Source organism: Leucoraja erinacea, chromosome 7, assembly GCF_028641065.1.
Source record: "Leucoraja erinacea ecotype New England chromosome 7, Leri_hhj_1, whole genome shotgun sequence".
In the NCBI taxonomy this organism is placed as follows: domain Eukaryota; kingdom Metazoa; phylum Chordata; class Chondrichthyes; order Rajiformes; family Rajidae; genus Leucoraja; species Leucoraja erinaceus.
Genome location: NC_073383.1, coordinates 27,603,950 through 27,631,918, shown reverse-complemented (window position 1 = coordinate 27,631,918; position 27,969 = coordinate 27,603,950). Strand labels below are relative to the sequence as shown.

General features: G+C 40.0%; 2 protein-coding genes across 3 annotated transcripts in view; one reads left to right on the top strand and one right to left on the bottom strand.

The window, feature by feature from the left end:
- Nucleotides 1-782: 782 nt before the first annotated feature.
- Nucleotides 783-21,459, bottom strand: arl6ip6 (ADP-ribosylation factor-like 6 interacting protein 6). The gene is made up of 4 exons (XM_055638078.1): nt 20,916-21,459; nt 20,263-20,316; nt 20,038-20,170; nt 783-5,246 (listed from the first exon to the last, which is right to left on the bottom strand). Exons 1-4 carry the CDS (start codon nt 21,208-21,210, stop codon nt 5,153-5,155), a joined length of 576 nt encoding a protein of 191 aa, XP_055494053.1. The 5' UTR covers nt 21,211-21,459; the 3' UTR covers nt 783-5,152.
- Nucleotides 21,460-21,588: 129 nt separating this feature from the next.
- prpf40a (PRP40 pre-mRNA processing factor 40 homolog A) overlaps nt 21,589-27,969 on the top strand; it is a 52,631-nt gene continuing 46,250 nt past the window's right edge. For both annotated transcript variants that reach the window (XM_055638077.1, XM_055638075.1), the window contains exon 1: nt 21,589-21,722. In XM_055638077.1, the coding sequence (XP_055494052.1) occupies nt 21,720-21,722 (3 nt within the window). In that variant the 5' untranslated portion in view covers nt 21,589-21,719. The remainder of the gene's footprint in view (nt 21,723-27,969) is intronic.

Below are 27,969 nucleotides of genomic sequence, written 5' to 3'. Positions count from 1 at the left end.
TTAAATATAATGCTAGTAAGAGTGCTGTTATGATCTGTAGAACCAAAGAGGATAAATGCCTAAAATACCCTGATTTTAAATTGTCTGACAATAATCTTAGTGTCTGTAATAAGATAAAATATCAAGGGCATATTATTACAGAACAAATGACAGATGATGAGGATATTTATAGGCAACGAAGCATGCTGTATGTACAGGCAAATATCCTCTTGCATAAATTTGGTGCGTGTGCAGATGTGGGGAAGATGTCGCTATTTAGAGCATACTGCACGCCACTCTACACTGCGCACCTGTGGTCGAACTATGGAAAGACAAGTTTGCAGAGACTAAAGGTGGCATATAACGATGCCATGAGAACACTGCTAAGGCAACCTAGATGGTGTAGTGCCAGTAATATGTTTGTGGCTGCAGGAGTCAGTACTTTAGAAGCTATCCTAAGACACATGTATAAATTCATTTGCAGGATAAATGACTCTAAAATTGTGCTTATTGTGGCCTTGACAAACATAAGGACAAACATAACGTAACATTACATGCTACGAATCCCAGCTGTGGAGACATTGGTATCGTTGTCTCGTTGTAGGACATTGATCATCTTTTAATCTGGATTTTTAACTTAAGTATTGTGTTTAAAAAATATATAAATGATGATGTTTTTATAAGTGATATACCAAGATTTTATATGTATTTATGATATTTGATATGCAATGCATTTTTAATGTATTGTTGCCCCTTGTCTGGACCTCGAGTCCGTAATAAAGTTTATTATTATTATTATACCATCTCAAGTTAGACATGAGAATTCTATTCAGTTTACTGGCCTGTGGCAAGATGAAAAGTAACAGGCTTTCCTTCAGAGCCGCATTAGTACAGAGATAACCATACTAAAGGTGTTTGAGAGTGGGAATCATCCAGCACTGAAACAGTTCCTTCAGCCCACCATGCCAACATTTAATGTCATCTATGTGAATCCCATTTACTGCACTCGGCTCACACCTTTTTGCATCTTTGCAATTCAATGTCCGATGTAGGTACTTGAATCCCACAAGAGTCCCTGCTGCCATAATCCAGTTTGTTCCACATCCCAACCAATTGGGATGGGGCAATTTACAGAGGCTAATTAATCTACAAACTTGCATGCCTCTGGGAAAGATCGAGGAAAGCGGAGCACACGGAGGAAACCCACATGGTCACAGGGAGAATCGTTCAAACTCCAGACAGCACCAGTGGTCAGGATCGAACAAGGGTCACGAGCGTTGTGGGCAGCTGCTCTACCAGCTGCACCATTGTGCCTCCCTTGTATAACACACTGTTTCATGTCCACAAGAATGGGTAATAATCAACCTCTCCATTTTGACCACCACACAGAACATTGTTTTGCTACGGAAGAGCATAATAGAAAATTAGCAGAGGTTAACCTCTTTACTACTCATGACTGTGTAGCTGGACATAGTGCGAACTCCAACATCAAGTTTGCCGACGACACCACTGTTGTGGGACGAATCACTGATGGTGACGAGTCAGAATATCGAAGTGAAATCGACTGATTAACCAAATGGTGCCAGCACAATAACCTGGCTCTCAACACCAGCAAAACCAAGGAACTGATTGTGGACTTTGGAAGGGGTAGAATAGGGACCCACAATCCCGTTTATATAAATGGTGGAAAAGGTCAAGAACTTCAAATTCCTGGGCGTGCATATTTCCGAAGATCTTTCCTGGTCCCAGCACAATGATGCAATTATAAAGAAAACACATCAGCACCTCTACTTCCTGAGAAGATTACGCAGAGACGGTATGTCAAAGAGGACTCTCTCGAACATCTACAAGTGCACAGTAGAGAGCATGCTGACCGGTTACATCATGGCTTGCTTCGGCAACTTGAGCGGAAAAGAATGCAGAAAGCTGTGACCACTGCCCAGCCTATCATCGGCTCTGACCTCCCCACCATCAAAGGGATCTATCGCAGTCACTGCCTCAAAAAGGCTGCCAACATCATCAAGGACCCACACCATCCTGGCCACACACTCTTCTCCCCGCTGCCATCAGGTAGAAGGTACATGAGCCTAAAATTTGGTACATCCAGGTTCAGGAACAGCTTCTTCCCCACAGCCATCAGGCTATTAAACTCACCATCAAACAAACTCTGAACTATAACAGCTATATAGACACACTGAACTGCTCTGTATTTATGCTTACAGTACTCTGTAGTGCTGCAGCAAGCAAGAAATTCATTGTCCTATCTAAGACACATAATAATAATAACTTTATTTATAAAGCACTTTAAACAACTGCAGTTGCCACAAAGTGCTGTACATGAGAACCCATGGGCAAGAAGTTATTACAAACCGTTAAAAATCGTAAAACAAAGGACTATAAAACAGTAAAAATTAAAAGGCATTAAAAGCACTAAAAACAGGAGCAATGTCTCAGCCAGTGTCGAAAGCCAGAGAATAAAAATGAGTTTTTAGGGTGGATTTGAAGATGGACAGTGAGGGGGCCTATCTGATGTGCAACGGCAAGGTGTTCCAGAGTGCTGGAGCAGCAACAGAAAAGGCTTTATCCCCTCTGAGCTTCCGCTTAGACCTTGGTACCTCAAGGAGCAGCTGATCAGCTGACCTGAGGCACTGGGCAGGAGCGTATGGGTGGAGCAGCTCAGAGAGGTGAGGCGGGGCGAGCCCATTCAACTATTTAAAAACAAATAAAATAATTTTAAAATTAACTCGAAAGTGCACTGGGAGCCAGTGAAGGGAGGCCAAAATTGGCGTAATGTGCTCCTCTTTCGAGTTCCGGTTAAGAGGCGAGCGGCAGCATTTTGAACTAGCTGGAGACGAGCCAATGAAGCTCGTGCGACTCCAGAGTAGATTGCGTTACAGTAACCCAGCCTAGATGTAATAAAGGCATGGATTACTGTTTCAAAATGCTGCCGCTCGAGAATGGGCTTCACCTTTGCCAGCTTCCTTAGGTGAAAGAAGCTGGACTTAACCATCGCGCCTATTTGTTTATCTAGTTTAAAATCATCGTCCATCCTAAAACCCAGGTTTAAAACTGTTGGCTTTACGGACAATGCCAGTGGACCCAAGTCAACAAAGGGAGGTTCACGGCAACCATTGGGGCCAAACAAAATCACTTCTGATAATAAACTCTGTTTTGACCTACGTTCACTTTTGACCCAATACCGTAACACTGCCAAAACAATAAATGAGGGCCGTTGAAATTAAATGGAAACAATTTCACGGCAAATCACCTTTAATAGTTCAAACAACCATTATACACAGCAATGCAGTACATTCATTACAACCAAACTTCAATCAGCAATGAGGTTCCTTCTGAAATTCATAAAATATTTTTTGATGTGCAAAATATCAAATTTTATAAAAAGGTCTGTTGCATTCATAATTAATAGAACTGACATAAAAAATATTCTGCCTGGTACAGAGATAAGCACCACATTACACTAGTGAGTTCTTAGGAAAGTGCAACATTTAAAATTAATTTTTACAGCCACCTAGTTATATTGTGACAAATATTAATTCAAATTTAAAATCGTATCATCCCTGAAATATGAGGCTCCGGACCTGAAACAACTCTAGTTGATTATGGTGATAAATAACAATGAGTGGATATTTTAAAAATACATGACATTTCAGTTTTTATGAAGACTTTATTCAATTTACACAGAGGAAGCCATCTTTCACAAAAGGCAAAAGATAATGGGATATTATAGTTCAAAAACAAGACAAAATTTTAACCATATCTATACAATCAAAGCCATTTACAAATCTTTAATCTTAATCAATTGACAAACATAAATGATTTCCAATTTTAGTAGTCTTTAGAATCAGTGATTTGACTGAATAGCATGTCAATACCATTAGATCTCAACCCAAGATGAAAAAGCCACTATAAAATTCTATACTTGGATTAATACGAATACAGAAATCACAAGTTTACTAACAGAGATCAGCAGCAAATATTTACATTTCCTTATAACAGGGCACAGTAAAAGATATGATCGTGACCATCAAGTCAGAATTAGATTTTCATAAATTTGTATTTCCTGCACCAAAATTATTCTTGCCAGATCTAGTATCTGTTTAAAAAAACTATAACCCTTGGTAATGCTGTATGGAAGTTCAGGGATATTATGTTTAAAAAAGGTTGCTTGCTCAGTTGCCATGAACATGAAAAAACAGACTATTAATTAGTAAAACAGCAAACTTGTGGCGTGGACTGGCAGATTTCCCTGACGAATTAAGGTTGCTTACTCCCAGTAATACACCACATTTTTAATTCCCTTTAAGACATGAAGTAGAATAAATTTTCCAGTGAAGCCAGGTGTTGCTTGAAGCAAAAAAGGAATGGGTTGCCCAGTGCACTTGATGCCAAATCGATGGGATTTATGGATAATGGGACAGTGACATTAAGCATTTTATTTTATTATGAAAGTTGTGTCACCTCGACTTTTCAGCGTAGCCAAGTGAACACTTAATGGAAAAATACATTCTCTAGGCCACTTGTATTTCATATGATCATAGTCACTTCTAGCTTTACTGTCTATAAAAAATATTCTTCTGTCAAAAGTCATGTAAAAGTCTGCAAAGAATTTTAGGGTGACAACTTAATATACAAGGCAGTTTCAAAATAGAATGAATCTGAAAAGCTCAGCTAGAATTACAGAAACAAAATAAAAAAATCAAAATGCTCATGTTTGTAAACCTGTATCTACAGTTCCTTGTTTCTACATGCTTAGCAATACATTATTTACTTTACTTAATAGATCCAAATGTAAATATCCTCTCCCAGTCAACTACAATAAGAATTTAAAATGTAATGCATTTAATTTGTTCAACTCTGCCTATCTTTTGTCATGGTGGACAGAGTACAGAATACCACATACCTGCCTTTGATACATTATTAACTGATACCAAATCAGCAATTAAATACTCCAACATAATGGAATAAGATGGTCAAAATAACAGGTCTAAAACTGGAATTTTAAGAAACTGGATAACATAAATGTTATCTTTAAATGAATTTAAAAAGAAACAGGTATCTTCATATCTCACTGTCATTAAGCAAAAGGCTTGCAAATCTGGATAAAGATCAGTATTCATTTTCAATAAATGAGAAGGGAAAAGTAAAATTGGTTTCAGGTGAACCACCAAACTATTGCCAGCGCTGTAGTGATGCCATTGAGGATTGCCATATTGTAGCCCATGTGGAATGAATGACCCGTTAATTTCCTGAAAAAGAAAAATACAAATTATACATCAATGGGAATTTCAAAGCTGCAAAATCAATAAACATTCAAATCACAACTCCTGCATTTTATGTCAAAGCATGTAGTTTTGTTATAATGCTTCCCAGATTAAGGTAGTCTACTAACAATTGCAACAGATGCCACAAATGTAACAAGTTTGCTGCAGGTTAGTTGTAAATCAAAATAAAAAAATGAAATTCAAAATAATTCAACATCAATGCTTGGACAACATGCACTCAGAGAGAATGTGCAAACTCCACGCAGATAGCACCCAAGGTTATAACTGGATTTGGGTCTTTGGTGCTCAGGCAGTGGTTTCTCCACTGTGCCACAATTGTGTAATAACTTTACATTGGTAATTAAATGCCTTTTAAAAATCAAAAATATATACTTTATCCACTTGTTCCTCTATCTACTTTGCTCGTCAAATCCTCCAAAAAAATGTAAGTGTCAAGGATTAAAAGGTATAGATAGTCTTGAATATTGGCAAATTAGATCTAGTGCACAGAGAAACCAGAGCTCCCAAGGAAAACCCACGCAGGTCACGGGAGAATGTACAAACTTTGTACAGACAGCATGCGTAATCAGGATCGAACCAGTAAGGCAGCCACTCTACCGTTGAGCTGGGACAGACCAGGGAAACATTTACATAATCATAGATTTTGAGAGCAAAAAATTTAGAACTGAATTAGTGCAGGAAGTAAGCAGAAACTGGGAGTCTTGTTTCAAGCAAATTAAACAATTACAAATATCTACACAACAGCACAAGAGTTGTGGTATATTTTATCCAAGTACAAACAGCGCACTTTCAGAAATTGGTCAGACAGCGAAGTTGCAAACACACAGACACTTTATACTTGCAGTAAATATATAGCTATGACTTGCTAACTGACAAGTTATATATGACTTGCTAACTGACAAGATATATTAAAATAAGTCTACTGGAGGATGACACTATTTCTACACTCAACCTGAGATTTATTGAATTTATTTGCAATCAGAAACAAGTCAATAGTTCAATTAAAGAGTCAAGAGCCACGATAATCTAAACAATATAAAACACAAATCCAAGATGTTTCTAACAAAACAGTTTTCCTCATGAAGTGTCTGAAGAAGGGTCTTGACTCGAAACGTCGCCTACTCCTTTTCTCCATAGATGCTGCTTCACCCGCTGAGTTTCTCCAGCATGTTTTGTCTACTTTTGATTTTTCCAGCATCTGCAGTTTCTTCTTAAAGTTTTCCCCATGATATGCTTTTTCCATTAACACACTGTTTAGGCAGTTGGCATCAGTAGCTCACTGATGCGATTGCAAAAAACCAATCCCACAAAACAGTACTTAGAAAAATATTTTCTCAATAGAAGTATTTATTTTTAGATTGTTTTATTGCGCTCAATATCGATGGAATATTTGACTACTTTATTCCATAGCCAAAAAAGATAGCGACAATAATTTCTGCATTTCTATTCAACTAGAATATGATTGCTATATTTAAAATTTTCAGTTTGCAAGGAAATATCAGCACAATCATAATAAAAAACTACCTAAATGTAATTTGCTTATTTATTTTAGAAAAGTGTTTATGGCAATTGATTAGCCAGAGTTATAGTATAATTTGGTATAGATAAACTTCCAGCCAATGCACCATTACAGCTCAAAATGGTAATGCAAAATCGTTGGGCGTTTCCCAGCAATAATGCCACACAACTTTACACTGACAAGAGTTATTAACACTTTCCTGTTAACTTTATTTATGTTGCAACAAGCAAACATGGGCAGTTTAAACTAATTTAAGATGAACAAATTATTTACAAAATATACAATTGGCAAATAAATAAATAATGGGGTTTTGTCCCAAACATTATGGAGGTCACTGTATGTAAAGAATTCATATTTATTGTCAAACACAGGGTACTGACATCCGTTTTACCCACTGGAATTGCATTATGGCTTAGAAAGCAACTTTATGGGAATTAAGACTAGTATAACATTCAACGCACAAGAGGTCCCAGGTGAGATAAAACAAAAAGGATCACTATTTCTGTTTATGTGAACAGTGAACAATTGCTAAACACAGGATTAAAAAGTACAAATTATGTTCTTTTCTCAACCCCAAATCATTAAATTAAAATAGGTCACAAACCAACACTAAAAAGACACATTTAAACAACATTTGAACAGGTATGTATGTGGATAGATAAAGTTGATGGACATGGACTAAACGAGGCCAGATAGGACGAGCGCAGATGGGGCATCTTTGTCTACATGGACGTTGGGGCGAAGGGCCTATTTCCATGCTGTATGGAAATGACAAACCAATACTTCAATATTTAACGTGCAGTTCTGCACGTGATGTTCCTCTCCACCGATGCCACAGGACCTATTAAATGCTCCCAGCAATTTCAGACGCTGTCTGATTAGTTGAGCATCACCAATTAATTTTTATTGTGCATTGGTGTTTCGTATTCCAACAAACAATACAATGAAAGCTGGATATTCTCAAATGAGAGAGAAAAGCTCATGCATCACAATAAAGTTATACATGGATTATTGGCAGAGATTCCAAATAATAAATGCATTGAAATTGTCAGGCCGGCTTTGCATAGCTAGTGCTATATAGCGTAAAATCTTGCCAGGATCATGCAGCTGGACAGTTCGTTGATTCAACACAAATGCATTTGTCATACTGCAAGGATGGCCTGACTGGTTAATGTATTTAGAATCTTTGAAGTATAAAGATAAGATCTTGGAACATTTCATGTCCAAAATACACATTTATTTTAAGGCAATTAATTAATATAATCAGCTCCAGAAATATTTTTCCACCCAGTATTCTCCTTTCTTGGCAGATTCTGAAAAGTTAGGTGTAGCATCAGAAACCTTCGAGGGAAAGCTAAAAAAAACCCCACTATTTCGGAGGAAATGACCAACCATGATTATCTTTATCCGAAAGTGTGACCCAACAACTGCTTGGGGTGCTGTGAAATAAATTATACCTTTATCTGAAGTAATTTACAAATTTACCCGTTTCTAGCTAAAGTCTTTAACGATATCTACTGAGAGCTTGAATCACCATCTACAGTTTCCAATGCATTTTATAACTGTATTGAGCTATATATGTTGTTACTCAAATCGGATTAAAACCAATTGCATGTCTGAAAGATTAACCAGAATACGAGAACACATTATACATTTTGTAAATCGCAAATTTATGAAATGCTCAGAGAGGTGTCAAGATAGGACTTTATTCCTTGGTCGGCAGGAGACCAAGGATTGACCTTATAAGGTCAAGAATGTTTTGTCAAATGCCCTGAAATTGAACATATCTTCCTTGCAGCAGCAGCACCGCAGGTTTGTAATTACAATACACAACAGATAACACAACAAACAAAAAAAAAATCATGAGGGGAAGAAAGGGCAAATGTCGTCTTTTGCTCGGGTGGGGTAATCAAGAACCACATGACATAGTTTTAAGGTGAGGAACCATTTTTACTCAGAGGAACCAGAGAGGAACCATTTTTACTCAGAGGGTGGTGGATATATGGAACGAGCTGCCAGAGGAGGTAATTAAGGCAGGTACTACAAATAGCATTTAAAAGATATTTAGACAGTTATATGGATAGGAAAGGGTTGAGGGATATTGGCCAAACACAGGCAAATGGGATTAGTTTAGATGGGGCATCTAGGTCAGCATGGATGAATTGGCTGAAGGGCCCGTTTCCATGCTGTATGATCATGTGACAGATCTTCATATAAAATTGATATGAAAGTGAATTGTGCCCTTACACTTTACTCAATTTAGCAGTAACAAGAGTTAACCAAGGCATACATCACTGCAGACGAGAACTAGTCTGGTCAGTCTCCTGTACGACGTTTACCCTGTTTGGAGATTTATTCCAATTTTGAAGATACACGATAGTTTGGAATCATGCCAAATATATTCCTGCAGACTTACATATTTTAATTTATGAATCAACAAATGCGGCTTCAATTGGCCAGCATAATCTCCACCTAAATGCACTGAATCACTGCTTTCAGAGGATTAATTGTGCAAGATGTTGGATCAACACTTCTACAAAGTGTACTTAAAATGCTACACATGTAGACAAAATAATCCTTTTGCCAGTGCTAGTTTATAAAACTACCACTTAAGAGGCAAAGGTTTTGTGCCTGCCAGTTCTTGGAGCAAATCTGCATTAAACTGCTCACTGCACAGAATGTTTCTCAGTTGATACCACATGGGATAAATAACAGGTATCAACAATAAATCATCACTTGCACAATTAGCCAGCAGCTCCATACCTGCTTTTTACTTTTCATTGAACGCTGTCTGGATAACTAATTAACTTGTTATGCCAATTAAATAGAGTTTACCATATGAAAGCACCAGATTACAGAAAGGCTGACAGCTAGCCCAAATATTGTATAAATGTTCAGCACTAATAGCAGACGAATTGGAGAATGCACAAGCATAACCATCAAGCATCGAGATAAACAGAAAAAAAAGGGTATATATGCAATGGAAACAGAAGATTCTGGAAATAATTCGAAAGAGCTCGCAGCTCAGTTCCACGCTCCAAAGAATAAAGTCCTTGGCTGCCCAGAGCAACAACTAGATATATAGTTCAAAGTTCAGCTCTGAAGTTTAGGCTTTAATGAAAAGTTATTTGTTTCTCTCGGCATTGATGCTGCTCGTACAATTGAATACTTCCATAATTTTCCCTTCTTTCGAGACTTCAAAAGACAATTATACCATTTGGGATACTGTCACAGGGGATGGGCAAAGCAGCAGCAGTAGCCAGGCCCGTTATACAAGGACTGCATCTGAAACACATTGGGGAAGGGTGAAGACAGTACGGGGGCAGTAGTGTTTGGATACTCAATAGTTAGGGGTACACAAGAGAATCACTGACCACAGTTGAGACTTTAGGGTGGTGAGATTTCTCCCTGATGCTAGGGTCTAGGACATCCCTGAGCAGAACTTACTTCAGGGAGAGCATGAGCAGCCAGAGGTCATCATGGACACTGGCATTAGTTGCATATGTCGAAAAAAGGGATGACGTTCTACATAGTGTATATGGGGAGACGGGCAAAAGGATAAAAGCAGGGCCTTGAGCGTACTCATTTCTGGATTACTCGCAGTTCACCGTTAGTGAGTGCCGAAATAAGAGGAAAGGACAGATGCATGGGAGGCTGAAGAGCTGGGGATGGGGGAATAGACATTTAGACCAGTGGGATCTCTTCTAGGGCAATGATTATCTATATATTACTAAATCTCTGTTCTTGACCGCTTTTGGCCTTCAGTGCTGCGATTTCCGAGTGAACGCCGCCACCTGCGGACGTCATTTTTGGCCACCTCGCTCAGAGCCCCCCTCAGCACACGTGTGGCAGAAGATTTTTCCCATTGATGAAATATGACAGAGATATTAATGTTTTTACAAAATTCCCCATTCTCTCTGCTAGCAGGGAGCTGTATGGAGGGGGAGGGACTATAAAACCAGGAAGTGGTGTGCATCAATCAGTCTCTGCAAGTGGTGTGCCTCAATCAGAGCTCTGAATGACACTGAACAAATGTCTCCACAGCTGTGAGTACCCATAATGTGGTTTGAAAATGAAAATATGGTTAGTTTGAGGAAAAAAGCATTGCCTGTAAATGGTTGTTTGGGGGGTTTGGATTGAGTAAAAAGGCACCCTCTCTCTCTCCCCTCTCCTCTCTCCCTATCCCCTCTCTCCCTCTCTCCCCTGTCTCTCTCCCCCCCCCCCCCCCCCCCCCTCTCCCCCCCCCCCCCCTCCTCCTCCCCCCCCCCCCTCCCTACCTCCCCTCCCTCCCCCTCTCCCCCCCTCTCCCCCCCTCCCTCACCTCACCCCCTCCAGCACCCCCCCCCCCCCCCCCCCCGTCCCTCCCTCCCCCCAACCCCCTCCCCTCCACACCCCCTACCCTCCCCCTACCCTCCCTGCTCCCCACCTCTCAGCACCCCCTCTCTCACCCCTCTCTCTCTCTCTCTCTCTCTCTCCCTCTCCCCCCCCCCCTCCCTCTTCTCCTCCTCTCCACCCCCCATCCCTCTTGCCCTTCTTCTCTGTCTCTCTCTCTGCCCTCACTCTCTAACCCCCCCCCCCCCCCCCCCCCCTCTCTAGATGTGACTGCAAGTTGGGGACTATGTGTCAGTAGATAGGGTGTTTATGGGGTAAAATTATGAGCAAATTATTAATATAATATCAAGGGGGGTAATTAGCGTGAGTGCGGGGGGGATAGTTAGTGTGTGTGACGCTGCATGCCGCCCTCCCCCCACAACCGCACGTTGGGGGAACAGACCCAACGGGTCTGCACTTGGTCTAGTTTATACAATATAGGTGAATTGCATGCAAGTTGGAGAGAGCCAATATCTTGGCAGGAAGATTTGCTAGAACTGCTGGTGAGGGTTTAAACTAGATTGGCAAGGATAGAGGGCGTAGTGTGGGATCCAAAGCAGTAGTGAGGGAAATGAGAGGCTAAAGTTGATAGTGAAAATCAACTGAGCAAGTTCAGTAGACAAGACAGGCAGGAAGAGTACAGTAAGGAGCAAAGAAAGACTGTTGGGGTACATTTTATTTATTTCAATGCAAGAGGCCTGAAAGTTAAGGTGATGGGCAAGGTCCTCAATGGATAGTTCTTCCCAGTTTTTTTCTGTGGAGAAAGACAAAATGACCAGGCAAATGTGAAAAGTGAAATGCCCAGGGGAGAGTCAGCATTGCAGTTGAAGAGGTGCTGAACATCTGAAAATGTATAAAGGTAGACAAATCTCTAAGGCCTAATCAGATATATCTAATAACATTGCGAGAAGCTAGAGAAGGCATTATTGGATTTCTAGCTCAGATATATGCATAATCATTAGCCACTGGTGAGATGTCAGAAGACTGGAAGGTGGCCTTCATTTAAGAAGGAAATTTTACAAATAAAAACCTGGGAACTATAGACCAGCAAGCCTAATATATTAGGTAGGTAATCACTGGGAGAAGATTCTGAGGGGTAAGATAGAAATGTATAAAAAAAGTTAGAGATCTATTAGGAATAGTCAGCACTGCTTTGTAGGTGGGAAATTACAATCTGATTTTTCAAAGAAGTGACATTTATTTTGATCTCATGGCAACTAATGGCAATTGACTGGCAAAAAAAATTATGGGCGATTTGAGGCCATTTCTTTATGCTGGAGATCAATTATCCAGCACTTTAAAATTATGCTTCAAAATTGTTTCTTGGGGACTACCAATGCTTTGTTTGGGCATGTGCAAGAAAGAAAGACAAACGAGTGTAAGACTGCACATAATCTTTTCTAATTCTTCCCCTCATCTTATTCTACCAGCTATCTCCACTCTACTCGATCAGTCTGAAGACCTAAAACATAGCTGTTCATTCACCTGTATTGTTTGGATGTATCACTCATTTATTGCAGAGAAAAGGCACCACCTTGTGGCATAATAGTTATTACACACCTTGCTTCAATTTATCCAGTAACATTAACTCGAATGAAATTAAGATGCACGTCATTTATCGCGACATAGGCTAGAACTGCACAGGAATCAACCCACAATGTCTGTGCCGAACATAATGCCAAGACCAAATTTCATCTACCTGTCTATTATATCTACCTCCACCACCACCTCTGGTAGCTCATTCGAGACATTCACTTTGTTTAAAAAAACAACAACTCCTTTAAACTTTTCCCCTCTCACCTTAAAGCTATGCTCACTAGTATTGGGTTCACCAGTTTAAATTCCATTTGGAATATTTTGGAAGACCAAGGAACCAAGTTGAGCATTTCCACTTTGGGAAGAAGGATCAGACTCTACCTTATCTATACCTCTCATAATACACTTCTTTGCACGTCTCCCCTCAATGCCTGGTGTTTCAGAGAAAACAATTCAGAAACAGTTCAAATTTTAGATAAGCTCTATTTCTTTGAATAACCGATATTGGTTTTGATTGAACCATTCCCATTTAAACTACTCTGAACTAGTAACATATTATTTTTAAATTATCAATTTAGTGCACAATCATTTAAAAAACAATTTAGTCAATTCTGCCTTCCATCATAGGCTTTCCTTTTTGTTACTTTCAATTCATCTCTTCCCACCAGTTCCCACTTAAAATTGGTTACATCTGTAAAATATTCAACTTCTGAGAAAGGTTTGCAAACCAGAAATATGAACAATTTCTCCCTTCTGCCTCAGGATTTTCTGTTCATACGTCAGAAACTTATGTTGCACATTTGGGTAACATAAATTACCATTAAAGTCTCTCTAAATATATATATGCTCAAAGTAAAAAACAATGCACTCCCTCAGTCTATGTAGTTTGGAGCTTATAGTGCTTAAGAACCTGATGGTTGTAGGGAAGAGACTGTTCCTGAATCTGGGCATTACAATTTTCAAGCTCCTCCACCTTCTTCCCAATGGCAGGAGTGAAATGAGAGTGAGGCCAGGGTGTTGTGGGTTTCTGATGATACTGGTTGCTTTTTTGAGGCTGTGATTCCTTCCCGTAAATCCCTTTGATGGCAGGGAGATCTGTACCCATGACGTACCAGGCAGTGTTCCTGCCTCCTCATCACAGTACAGCTCAATCCAGGTACCACTTGGAAACAGTCACTGCTTATCTACCCTATCAATGCCTGTCATGCCACCCCTCAGCATCCAAATGTGCAGAAACCCAATGTAGTCTAATTATTCTATCCTAATAACTCAGTCCAGGAAACACATTCATGAATGTTTCCTGCACTCTCTCTAGCTTAATCACATCCTTCCTATTGGTGGCGACTGGAATGCACACAATACCCCAAACGCAGCCCAACCCTCTAAATAGTAGGTATGTTACAAAACCTATCTTAAGCGGCGCTGCAGTTCGGCCACTGGCCGTGTGCGCTACTTTGGCGCCTTTGAGAGGGGGGCGGGATTAAAATGCCGTTTTCTCATGCCTGTCGGGAGTCAATCTTTCTCAGGCTGTTAAGCCGCGGAAGAATAATCAACCCGACTTGCATTCTCTGAAGTTTTTTTATAAACATCGCTGGACAATTTAATTTAATAGCAGGAGTAAAATAAAAGTCGACTTCTAACACCGTCAACGGGACGGATCTCCCATAAGGGACAAATAAAGGCAAGCCGTTTATTTTACATATAAACTTGCTTCTTAGGATTACTTGAATCCAAATTTTACATTGCGAAAAGGTGATTTAGGCCCCATTCGAACCGGCAGTGTTATTCCTGCCGAAATATTGCGGGGTTTAAATTCACCACAAACTGCAACATTCCAAACGATCGCGTTCCACAAAATCTCACTCGCAAGATGATTAAAATGGCCATTAATTTACGGGAATTAAATATTAAATTCCTTCCATGGCCTATAAATTCATGACAATGAGATTTAAAAATCATGTTATATTGTGAATTCTTGTGTGAATGTTATTTGGACACTTAGGCTATTTAAAAATGTTAACCTTTTCTTAAGAAATGGATAGATGTTTAGATCTAGTAATTGAATTTTGTAATTAGCTACAATTAGGTAACTAACTAATTATATGCTTTAATTTCAGGTCACCCAAGTAAAATTATTTCATATTTGTTTCAGAATGCTTCAATCTATAATAACTGAAAATGTAATTCAGTTCTCTTAATTTTTAAGAACGTTATGGGCTTTTGACTGTCCTCGATCGCAGCTTTTGAGTTAAGTCAATGGAAAAGCAATAGGGAACAAGATGCTAATTTCAGAGTATGAAAATGGCCATACCTTTTTTAATACTGAAAATATGAAAGTGAATTAGGTGTCAAATTAAACTTATTTTATGCTTTATCTGATGGGATAAATTGCAGACTTGATTTTTAAAGTCTCAAAATTTTGTAACATTGCTATAAATAGAATTCAACTAATAATACTCCCGTAAGTAGTCTTAAAAATTGAGATGAATTGTACACAGAATACCCGGGCTTCATCATACATTCTTGCCTCACTCAAACAAGTTGAGAAATATTTCTACAAACAGACACGGAGAGAGTCATACTTCCTATCACATTATAACATCAATATTTATCCATGCTAGAGTCCTCCTAATACGTTTGACGTACTCTCACTGCCTATTTTCCATATTTACCGTGGCTGCTTTTATCTGCTCTCTTTTTCCACTCACACAGGTATTTATTAAAGATTTTCTAGTGGATTTATGCTAGTAAAAATAATTAGTTTGTTTACATGATGCATAACATACTGCAGACGTATATAATGGTAAACAACACACTAAATAGAAAAAGGTGGCCTCATGCTATACACTTAAACTCAACATAGCATTTTATGTCTGGAAAACTATACAAATCTATTTAAAAAATATATATTTTACCATTTCCATAAAGTTTTATCATTTTACTTTAGTAATTGTTTGTAGTTTATTCCTACCAAATGGACATCACTGGAAAGCCCAGCATCTATTCCCTATCCCTAATCACCATGAAACAGTGAAAGTCAGCTGCCTTTGTGAATGCTGCAGCCCTTCTGATGAAGGTGCCATGCAGGGCTATTGGGTTGGGTTCCAGGATTTAGACAGAACGAAGATGAAGGCATAATTCAGTTACATTCCTGGCTATGTACATGATTTACGGAAGGCCGTCTAACGACTATATTATGGTTTGTTAAAGACAGCCTGTGCCTTCAACTTGGAAGACAATCTGAACTTGGTTCAATGATCAACATTTTGATCTTGAACCTTGCAGAAAATGTCTAACTGGACGAGTGCCACGGAATGAAAATTTAAGAACCCTTTGGTCATAGGATAATCATGGCTTCACATTATTTCTGCTCAGCAATCTAAAGATGCAGATGGATGGCATCTGCATGTTAGGTAAACAATTTGATCAACCAACTAAACTTTTATTCTCAATGAGTAGGAAAGAAATGCAGATGCTGGTTTAAACAAAAGACAGACACAAAAAACTGGAGTAACTTAGCGAGTCAGGCAGCATCTCTGGAAAAAAGGAATAGGTGAAAATGAACCTATTCCTTATCTCCAGAGGTGCTACCTGACTCGCTGAGTTACTCCACTTTTTGTGTCCGTGTTCTTTTATTTTCCCCATCTGAGATATTTTATTAAATTTAAAATAGATTTCTCATTTCAAACAGGAAAACCTGCAGCTGTGGCAGGAATTATAGAGGTTCCAAAAGGCTAAGAGAACAATGCAGTGATTTGAAAGGAATATTTAGAGCCTTTTGCTAAAAAAGTCACCTGGGTTGAATAGGGAGACCCATAGTGGTGGAAACTGTCCTAACAACCTATGATCAGATTTCTGCCTCTGCACATTATAAATCACTCTATCGAAAGCAAAACATTAATTTACTGTGTATCTACTGTTCCCAACCCTTTACCCAAATGTTCAATGCCAACAGAAATTTGGCAGGAAGGAAATTGGTGCTAGTTTCATCTTTAAATCCAAATCGACCACCATTTTTTAAATAGTTAATCTTCCTGGGAAACAGTTGAGCTTTACCTATTCTGCAACATTAAAAAAAACTTCAAATGTGCACAACAGTTTTTTGGAAAAGGCTCATCTCCACATCTTGGCTTTTAGAAACATAGAAAATAGGTGCATGATTCAATATGATCATGGCTGATCATCCAACTCAGTATCCTGACCTGCCTCCTCTCCATACCCCCTGATCTCTTTAGCCACAAGGGTCACATCTAACTAACTCCCTCTTAAATATAGCCAATGAACAGGCCTCAACTGGCGTATAATTCCAGAGAGATTCACCACTCTATGCAATACCTAGCAATATTACAACATTTTGAGATTTTAAAAATCAAGTGCAATTTATCCCATCAGATAAAGCATAAAAAGTTTAATTTGACACCCAATTCCCTTTCAAATCTTCAGTTTAAAAAAATGTATGGCCATTTTCATACTCGGTAATTAGCATCTTGTTCCCTATTGCTTTTGCATTGACTTAACACAAAAGCTGTGATCGAGGACTGTCAAAAGTCCATAGCTTTCTTAAAAATTAAGAGAACTGAATGAAATTTTCAGTTATGTTAGATTGAAGCATTCTGAAACAAATATGAACATCTTACTTGGATGACCTGAACTTAAAGCATATAATTGGTTAGTTACCCAATTGTAGTTAATTACAAAATTGACTGTGTGACGGAAATAGTAATAAACACCCATACTGCTTTGAAAATTCAAAAATGTGATATTCTCAAGATCAGAACTTTAATATTATTGTGTTATATGCTGTAAGTCCATAACAGATAGGTAAATAAATTACAATTTCTAGCAATAGACCAGGTCTTTATGGAGAAGAGCAGTTGCTAGCTGGTACATTGGCATATCATAATCAGTAGCATCATCATACTCCTCAGATTGTAACCAATAAGCAACTCTGTACACCTTGTTTTTCCTCAACTTTTCAATTTTGGCATTGTAAACTACAAGTTTTTGCTCTTCAAACCACGCATGACATGCCTTTCTGCCCACTACTTTCCCACTAAGCACGTCCTGTAGATTCCATTTCTTAAGAAAATTATATATTTTTTAAATAGCCTGTATCCAAATAACAAACTAATCCCATTCACACAAGAATTCACAATATAACATGATTTTTAAATCTCACTGTCATTAATTCATATGCCAGTTGGAAGGAATTTGATGTTGAATTCCCATAAATTAATCTAGAAACATCCACTCAAAACAATCAACATTTTTATTTTTTTGCACAATACATGGGACTAAAACTGATATTTAGTATAAAAATATTGACTATGGTAGACAATAGCACAAAATATGGACGATTTAGATGCTCTTATGACATGATTGTCCAAAAATAAAAGAGCATCTTGTGAGTGGGTTTTTCTGGAACGCGATCGATTGCAACGTTGCATTTGCGGTGAGTTTGAACCCCATATCAGCAGGAAAAACACTGCCGGTTCGTATGGGGTTCAAATCACATTTTCGCACAGTAAAATTTGATTAAAGCCATTCCCAAGAAGCAAGTTTATATATAAAATAAACGACTTACCCGTTGTTTTGTCCCGTCCATGCGATCCATCACGTTGTAGGCATTGAGGGCGTCAAAAGTCGCTTTTTATTTTAATCAAATTATTAAATTGTCTCACGATTAAAAGAAGAAAAAAAAAAAAATCGGGAACGGAAGTCGGATCGATTTTTCTTCAGCAGCCAGCAGCCCGAGGAAGTCCACCTCCGATAGGCAGGAGAAAACATCATTTTAATCCCGCCCCCACCCCCCAAAGGCGTCAAAGTCACGCACATGGCCAGTGGCAGAACTGCAGCGCCACTGAAGGTAAGTTTTGTAACATCGCGAAAATACCATTTGTTTGCCTTTCAACTAGACAACTTGCTTTAACATCACATCTTTCCTTAATCTACTTCTACAACTCCAATTCTCTGGGATAATTCCAGCAGCCAAAGACTAGTAGAATGCTATGGTCAGTCTCTTCTATTTCCTCCCTTGTTTATCTCAATATTATAACATACTCTTCATCCACATGATATTAACTCCCTTACGATTGTTTCTATTAAGTTTCTACACCGAATTTCAACATGTGAAGTTTTTCTTCATATTGTGAAGAATCATAAAAATCACCATCATGTCTTCCACTGCCACATTATACAGCTCTCTCATTGATTCCAGACTATCTTCCCCTTTGTCATTAAACACATTACAGTCTTGCCTTTATTTTCTGTCCTTTAAACTTTCTGCAGAAATTAGTTCCCAGTGTTAAACAAAGGTTTACTTTTCCAAAAAGTTGGAGTAACTCAGCAGGACAGATAGCATCTCAGGAGATAAGGAATGGGTGACGTTTCGGGTCGAGACCTTTCTTCAGACTGTGCCGCTGAGTTACTCCAACTTTTGTGTCTAACTTCGGTTTAAACCAGCACTACACTTTACTTTTCCATGTCTTATGTTAACCCTCATAAATTGAGGAGCACTAGATATGGGAGCTGCTTTTCTCTCCCGCCCCCCCCATCACTCTTTTTGGATAGAAAAGGACAAACCAATATTGACCCATGAATTCAATGAGGAATATACTATAATTATACTTCAAAAGGATTCAATGAGTTACAACCCCATCGCAAGCCTTAAGTTAAAAGCCAAAGGTTTGTGCTTAATATGATTACATTTTAAGTGACTCTGAAGCAAGAATACATTTGGCATCACGTGAGAAATTGTTTTGGGGAACCTAAAGAGAGCAAGGGGAAAGATTGATTTGGAGCGTTCCAGATGGTCAAATACTAAGTACAGGTCCACCACTGATTTTCCAGCAACTGGTGTCGCATCGCCATTAATCGGGACAAAATTACAATAACGCACTTGAAATCCACCTCAGAAGGCCCCCAAAAATGGTGGTGCCTTGGCTAGGTGAGGGCTCACCAGGACTTCCACGCCGATCAGCGGGAATTTGCCCCCTGCGACCAGGGCTCTGGAACTGCGGCCCAGCCAGAGCCTGCAGAACCATTCCCACAGTCGCCTTCAGAGGCCAACTGGGCTCCCCAGAGGCAATGGGTCCAGTATCATTGGACTCCTCTCAGATGCCATGACTTCTGTTGGTCTGGCAAAACGGAAGGGTTTTGGAACCAAGGGTACCGGAAAAAACGGTGGTGAACCTGTGCATGAAACAATAATTCATACACACCTTGAATTATGCCAAAGTCTGGCCCAGAGCTTTACCAAGCAATCAGCAAGTTAGCATTAAAAATTCCAATACAAAATCCATAAATTAAAAAATTATAAACTTGAGTTACCTAAATCGAGCAGGTGATAGTGGTGTTGGTGGAAACATCCCAGGTTCAAATGAATCAAAATATGTCAACGTCCATGAAAAACTGCAGCATGACAACCCAGCTATCAAGGCCAAAATTAATGAACTCCAAAGGCCTGAATGAAATAAATCTTGAAGTAAATATCAGTTCAGCAACAAACAGACAATAACAATGTCATGTGTGGTATTAACTAAAAAAGGAAATTACCCAAAATTCCAGTCTTGATATCAATCTCACGGTTTTCTTTTTCCCAACTCAAATCTGTAACCACAATTCAGAATACAATAAGATGACAATTATTTAACATTCTTTACCCGCTGAGCTACTCCAGCACTTTGTGTCTATCTTTGAGCTAGTCTCTGTACAGATTTGACTATGTAACGGATTGGACAGGCTAGATGCAGGAAAAATGTTCCCGATGTTGGGGGAGCCCAGAATCAGGGGTCACAGTTTAAGAATAAGGGGCAGGCCATATAGGACTGATGAGGAAAGACATTTTCAGTCAGAGGTTTTCTCCAGGTGCTCCAGTTTACTTCCACACTCCAGAGACGTACATGTATGTAGGCTAATCGTAAACATTGTAAGTTGTCCCTACTGTGTAGAATAATATTAATGTACAGGGTGATCGCTGGGCCGAAGGGTCTGTCTACACATGATATCCCTTTACAAAAGTCAATCTCTGCTTCAAACTACCCAAATGACATGAATTCATGAATTAAAATAAATTCAACAGCTTCACCAGCATCTGACTAAATAAATTACTCCTCATCTCCATTCTAAAGGTACGTCCTTTAATCCTGAGGCTGCGCCCTCTGGTCCTAGACCAGGTTTCTGTGGATGTTATCAGGCGATGCAACAACCTTTGAAGACGATGTACATGATTGCTAGAAGAAATGCCACGAAGGACAGCAGCACGATGCAACAGAGCATTGAGCAGAGGCGGGCCGGCCACTTCTTGCTGCGGGAGTCGAGGTGAGCTGGCGAGGGGGCGAGCAGGCGGCTTCTACCCATCGCTGCAGCGTTCACCACCATCTCGGTGTCGGCGCCACCCTCGTCCTCCATCCGATCTCGCCTCAGCTTGTAGCTCAGATGGTCTTCAACATCTTCATCTTCCCAGGCCACGGGAGGCGCGGATCGCTTCACCAAGCGGGGCATGGAGGGGGAATTCCGACCAAACGGGGCAGGTGGATGTCGGTGTAAAAGTTTACGCCTGAGTGAGAGCGGTGGCGGAGGCGCCCAACCGCCGTCTCCCGCAACCTAACCTGCTGGTTTACGGGTGCGCCCCCTCCGCAACCTAACCCGCTGGTTTACGGGTGCGCCCCCTCCACTACCTAACCTGCTGGTTTACGGGTGCGCCCCCTCCGCAACCTAACCCGCTGGTTTACGGGTGCGCCCCCTCCGCAACCGAACCTGCTGGTTTACGGGTGCGCCACCCCTCCGGCCGACCGTCGCCCAATCAGGAGGCGGTCCGGCGGCCCGGCCGTCCAATCAGACCGCGGCCTGCTGGGTGGCGGGCTCGCCTGTGGTTGCGCGGGCGGGCGCGACCTCTGACCTTTGCTGCCGGGCAGCCAATGGGACGGCGCGTTGGTGCGGCGCGTCGCCAGGGCCAGGGCCAGGGCCGCGCCGGAGTGGAGCCGGAGCCGGAGCCGGAGTGAGTGGAGAACATGGTGAGTGCGGCAGAGCCGGCGCAGCGCAGCGCACGGCAGCCCGGGGGCCATTGTAAGAGCGGGGAGAGCCCAGTCCGGCCCGCCGGCATCACGGTTCGGCTTGCAGCGAGCCCGGCGACCTGCACAGCCCCGGCCCGGCCTCTCTCCCCGCAACTGCACCGCGTGTGGGAATAGGCGGGCGAGGAGGCCGCAGCCGAGCCGAGCCCCCCCGGCTGCCTGCTCGGGCTCTCCATCAATCCCTGACGGGTGCGGCTCTAAGCGGGTTAACAGGCTGCTCTCACGCATCTCTTAATGAATGAAACAAAATGTTGGTGTGTGAATGTGTATGTGTGCGATGGCGGTGGAATAGGAGTCGGCTTTCAACTTGATGGTGGTCAGGTCTCATAATAAACCCTTCTGTGCAATATTTGTTTTTCTTTGCTGTTGATAAACGATGCATACATTGGCCACGCAATATGAATGCAATAACCCGTAGTGATCTTAGACTGGGAGATCCAAGGAGTAATTCCCTCTTTGCAGTTTGGCAGCAGATTATTGTATGCTGTGTTCAAGATGAGTTGATTTGATGAAAGACAAAACTAATGGCAAGTTGAAATGAATGAAAATAAATTGTACGTACTGTATATTCACTAATAAAGTTTGTGTACATACGTAATTTTAACAAATCGTGTACAGAATAGCCAACAATTACATAAATATATAACTATATGTATTCCGTATACATGTATGTAGAATAATATGTGTGTATGTCAGTAGGTATCGAGTACCAACTGATAGTTTTTTTGTTTTTCAAACACTTGTTTTAAAGCCTATCTTTAAATATATTTTACTTGCCTGAATTTAGAGAATGGCTCATTGAAGTACACAAAATTCTTACTGAGCTTGAGCTGGGTGCCTAGGTTTGAGGATCAGTCTCAAAATAAAGTGTTAATTATCAACATCCCAATGTAAGGACTGAGATACGATGAAAACCCTGAAGGTTTGGAATCTTCTACCCAGGAGGAATGTTGAAATTCTGTCCTCAGAATTGGGATTGACAGTTCTTGGGATATGGAGGAGGTCAAAAGATATATAGTGCAAGAAAGCAGTGATAAGTTTAAAGATCAGCCATAATCGTCTTATTGAATGGTAGAACAAATTCAGCTGAATGGGATCATCCTGCTATTTCTTGTGTTATTGCATTGCAATAACACAAGAAATAGCAGGATGATCCCATTTAGCTTGCTATCAATATTAGCTGATTGCAGCTTTCTGGCTGTATAAAACATGTTTACATAATTGCAGATTGTTATATTAGTTACGACTATATGTCAAATATAAATAACCACCACGGAATCATACTAAAAATGAAGATCTTCAGTATACATCAAATGTAGAATGCCAACACAAATATCTCAAGTGGATTTATACCCTTCAAAATATAATTGACCAGCCTGAAAGCCATCAGTCTCTAAAAACCCCGAGTGCAACATCTTGGATAATTTGAGTTTTTCCTCTGCTGCTGTAACCAGGAGTACAGACTTGTCAACCGCTTCAAGGTGTATATTTAAATTATCTCTTACTTAGTTTAAATCAGTAGTTCCTTAGTTCATTTATAAGAAAGATCAACATATTATTTGGGTTGAATGTTTTCTTTCCATATGATTTTTATACAATTCTATAATTTAATTGAGCAAAATGTTCATGATATGTTGCTGAATATCTTATATCCATATACAAGATCATCTGCAAAGATGACCAATTTGTATTAAATTCCTGAATCCAAGTCACAAGTATAAAATCTAAGTGTTTATTTGACTTATCATGATGTGTCCATCTCAGTAATCATCTAAGCTTTCTTGACATGATACTGCATCCCACTTTTTCCCCATTGTTCTTTTACTGTCAATACCTAAAATTCAACATCACTTTGACTCTAGTCAATAGCCGGTTAAGGGCATTGTATTCATCAACTTCTGGAAATAGATGTGTAACTTTGTACGGGTTTCTACAGCGTAGGTTCTTTAAATCGGGGAGGTGGTGGATTAGTTGTGATCTTTCATTTAAGATTTTATTGGGAATGTAATTAAGTTCAATTATTTTACTCATCTTATAGTAGGCACATGGTGTTGCTGGTTTGTTGTGTTTTTGAAAAGAACCATATTTTGTAGACAATCTCCTCGAAGCTCCCTTTAGTTTCTAATCTACTTGAAGCACTCCATGGTTGGATTATATTCTTGGAGTGGGCACTGTTGTGTCATAACCACTCATTATCCACATTAAACATTCCCTCATCTGGATATAAATAATTGAGGGCAGAGTATCTCCATCCCTCCACCCCACTGGTAAAAATCTGATCTGGGTGTTTAGATTTTGGAGGTAAGCAATTTGACCTATCTTGCCTTTGTGCACTAAAGATTCCCACAAAACTGAAGCAAAATATCTTTCTCAGTCTCACAATCCAGTTTAGATAAAATGTATTCAACTTTTATGATTTTTTTTGTGTACTTGGTTTTAGTGATTAGTGTGCTTGGGTTTGGTGATTACTGTATTTGCAGTACCAAATCTCTGCTTTTACAGTTCCTAGTTTTTTTCCCCCTGAAATAATATGATTTTGTTTTGTCTTTTTCTATTGTTCACGTTCATCTCCATTTTGCTGTGTTCAATCTACTGCCACTGTTTTGCACCTTGGTGATTGCGTAACACAATTTACTGTCCCTCTAAATTTATTGATGTGAAAGGTTTTAGATATATAGAGTTTTCTGTGTGTAAGAAAGAACTGCAGATGCTGGTTTAAATTGAAGGTAGTCACAAAATGCTGGAGTAACTCAGCGGGCGAGGCAGCATCTCTAAGAGAGAAGGAATGGGCGACGTTTCGGGTCGAGGCCCTTCTTCAGACTGATGTCAGGGGAGGGGGCGGGGCAACGATAGAATGGATTCGGAGACAGTAAGACTAGTGGGAGAACTGGGAAGGGGATGGAGAGAGAAAGCAAGGGATATCTGGTCAGAGAAGTCAGTGTTCATACTGCTGGGTGTAAACTACCCTAGCGAAATATGAGGTGCTGTTCCTCCAATTTGCGCTGGGCCTCACTCTGACAATGGAGGAGGTCCAGGACAGAAAGGTCAAATTAGGAATGGGAGGGGGAGTTGAAGTACTGAGCCACCGGGATATCAGGTAGGTTAAGACTGACTGAGTGGAGGTGTTCAGTGAAACGATCGCCGAGCCTGTGCTTGGTCTCGTCGATGTAGAAAAATTGACATCTGGAACAGCGGATACAGTAGATGAGGTTGGAGGAGGTGCAAGTGAACCTCTGTCTCACCTGGAAAGACTATTTAGATCCTTGGATGGAGTCGCGGAGGGAGGTAATGGGACAGATGTTTCATCTCCTGCGGTTGCAAGGGAAATTACCTGGGGAGGGGGTGGGACGTTTGGGTGGGAAGGGACGAGTTGACCAGGGAGTTTTGGAGGGAACAGCCTCTGCGGAAAGCAGGAAGGGATGGAGATGGGAAGATGTGGCCAGTAGTGGGATTGTGGTGGCGAAAATGTTGGAGAATTATGTGCTGTATGCGACGGCTGATGGGGTGGAAGGTGAGGACAGGGGGGCTCTGACCTTGTTACGAATGGGGGGAGGGGAAGTAAGATCAGAGCTGCGGGATATCGAGGAGACCCTAGTGAGAGCCTCATCTATGATGGAAGAGGGGAACCCCCATTTCCTAAAGAATGAAGACGCAGATGCGGCAGATGGAGGAATTAGGAGTAGAAGATAGTCTTTACAAGAAGCAGGGTGGGAAGAAGTGTAGTCAAGATAGCTATGGGAGTCAGGTTTGTAGTAGATGTCAGTCAATAGTCTGTTTCCTGTGATGGAGACGGTGAGATCTAGAAATGGTAGGGAGATGTCGGAGATGGTCCAAGTGAATTTGAGTGCAGGATGGAAATTAGTGGTGAGGTTGATGAAGTCTGTGAGTTCTGCATGGGTGCAGGAGGTAGCACCAAGGCAGTTGTCAATGTAGCGGAGGTAGAGTTCGGGGATAGGGCCTGTGAACGCCTGGAAGTAGAGTTTTCTGCTTGCTTTAGGAATTCTGATCTAGGATTTATTGTTTCATTCTTTAGTCTGACTAAAAGTTCCATCTTATTTATATCCTTTGTATTTCTCTAGCTTTAAAGAGGATGGATGGGAAATTTGAATTGTTATGCAGTTGTTATATAACCCTGGGTGAATTGTATCCTCACATGATCTCTTAATTCTGGCACATTTTGGTGGCAGCCTTTTTGTCCACAGATACTTGCTCTTAGGCGGGCCCAAGTGGCATTGTATAGAGAACCCAAATACGTGCAATAAAAAATATTATGCCTGAAGTAAGAGAGCTCATTGCTTAATTATTTTCTATGGCATAGGTTGGCAACCAGCAACAAGGATGTATGCTAAAGTTGAGGTTTAATAATTAATGAGTTGCCTGCTGACAGGCTAAATGGATTGCTCTCACTTTTGTGCCCATTCTAATGATCTGTAATGCCCTATTTATTTTGCAAGTAAGCATATTTTGTTTAGTTAGACTGCACTGATATGAAATTATGAATTTAAGACTTTTTAAGACATTGATATTTGGATCTGCTGGGTCTAATACAGGGATCTTCTAGGAGGAATTTCCTGAATCTCCGGTTCTTGTATGTTTGATGAGACCCTGCTTTGCACAGGGCAAACTCTTACAAATATTTTGGCAACCAGGTCCTTATGTTTCCATTTGACATTTGCATACTTTCAAAACTTATTGTAAAACATTTTTTCCTTTCATATTTTACAAAAACACTAAGGACACAAATAATGCCATGCATTGAGGTTGACTCAATTAATTCAATGTGTCCTTTACTTAACAACCCTCTTAATGAATGGAGCCACAGAAACTGGTTCAATTAGTTATTTTCTAGCAGTTATCCGGGAATAGTTGCGGGAATCTGGCACGCAGAAATTCTGAAATTCCTGGCTGTTATGGGAGGTGAAATGCAGGCTTTTGTTTTGGTAGCAAGGCTGTTACAAAAAAAAATTAAAGGAGTAAAATCCTTTTGGTTTGTCCTTGCAATTGGATTCATTATTGTCATTGTTACCAGAGCAGAAAATACTGTTGTATTTGTATATTTTTGGTTAATGCTATTGATGGTTATAGATTTATGCTTCATGAATGTCTTGTACTTTGCAACACCATTCTGAATTTGTGTGATGCCAGAGTACTTAAAAGGGACACCGAGCACTGAGCACAGAGACACTGCCAAATATTGTTCCAATCTCCAAATAATAAAGATATATGGATTGAAAGTTTGTAACTGTTCCTATAAATATGGGTTACTGCATTGCACTGCCTTGTACTGATTTTTTAAATTATTCTTAGCCATGAGCTCAGAAATAGGCTATGGTGTTACCTTAAAGGTTATTTTGCAAATGCTAGAAATTTTAAATAAAACAAAATATGCTGGAACTGCCAAGTCATTTACCATTGTTGCTTAACATGTTGGTGTATTTTTTCCATTTAAAATGTTTATTTTCACCTTTATTACATCGCAAAAGTTATAGGCCGTGAATATTGATGCAGTGGAAGCTTGGAGTTATGCTGAATTGATTTGGTCACCTATCTGTGGAAACTATATTTTTCCATCCATGTCCCAATCAGTCAAACCTGCTTTCGATGATTTAGTTTTTGAGTAAGACCAGACAAGTTTCTCATCAAGCATCCTCACCATTTGTACAATGCGAGAACAAAAGCTTACTCATCCAGTAATGTGTTTACATCACTGCCATGCTTGTTTAGTTCGTTTTTGTGAATGTTAAACAGGCATCTGACTTAGTCTTTTTCTATGCTGCACAGTCCATGGAAAACAATATTTGTTTGTGTTTTGTATGGTTTGATAAGTAGGATCTGTATTGGTAAAGATATAATTTGCTCTTCATTTCTAAAGAAAAAGCTGAATTGTAATGTGTACCATTTGTTGAACCTGTTTGAACTAGATATTATGGATAAGGAGAGAGCTTGGATTACTTTCACCATCTCTTTTCCTTCAAAATTTTGAAATCTTATCTATTTGGAACTCCTAAAGTCCAGTGGAATTTCATTCCAAGATCATACCATCAAAATGATCGAGGTCAAGTTTTCCTCTGATAAAGCTCCTGATTCGAGGTCCCAAAATATTTTTTCAATAAACTGCCATATGCAAATATCTTTGAGTAGGGATGTTATACATTAAATCCAGGAAATAGTTTATTTCTTCTTTATTAGA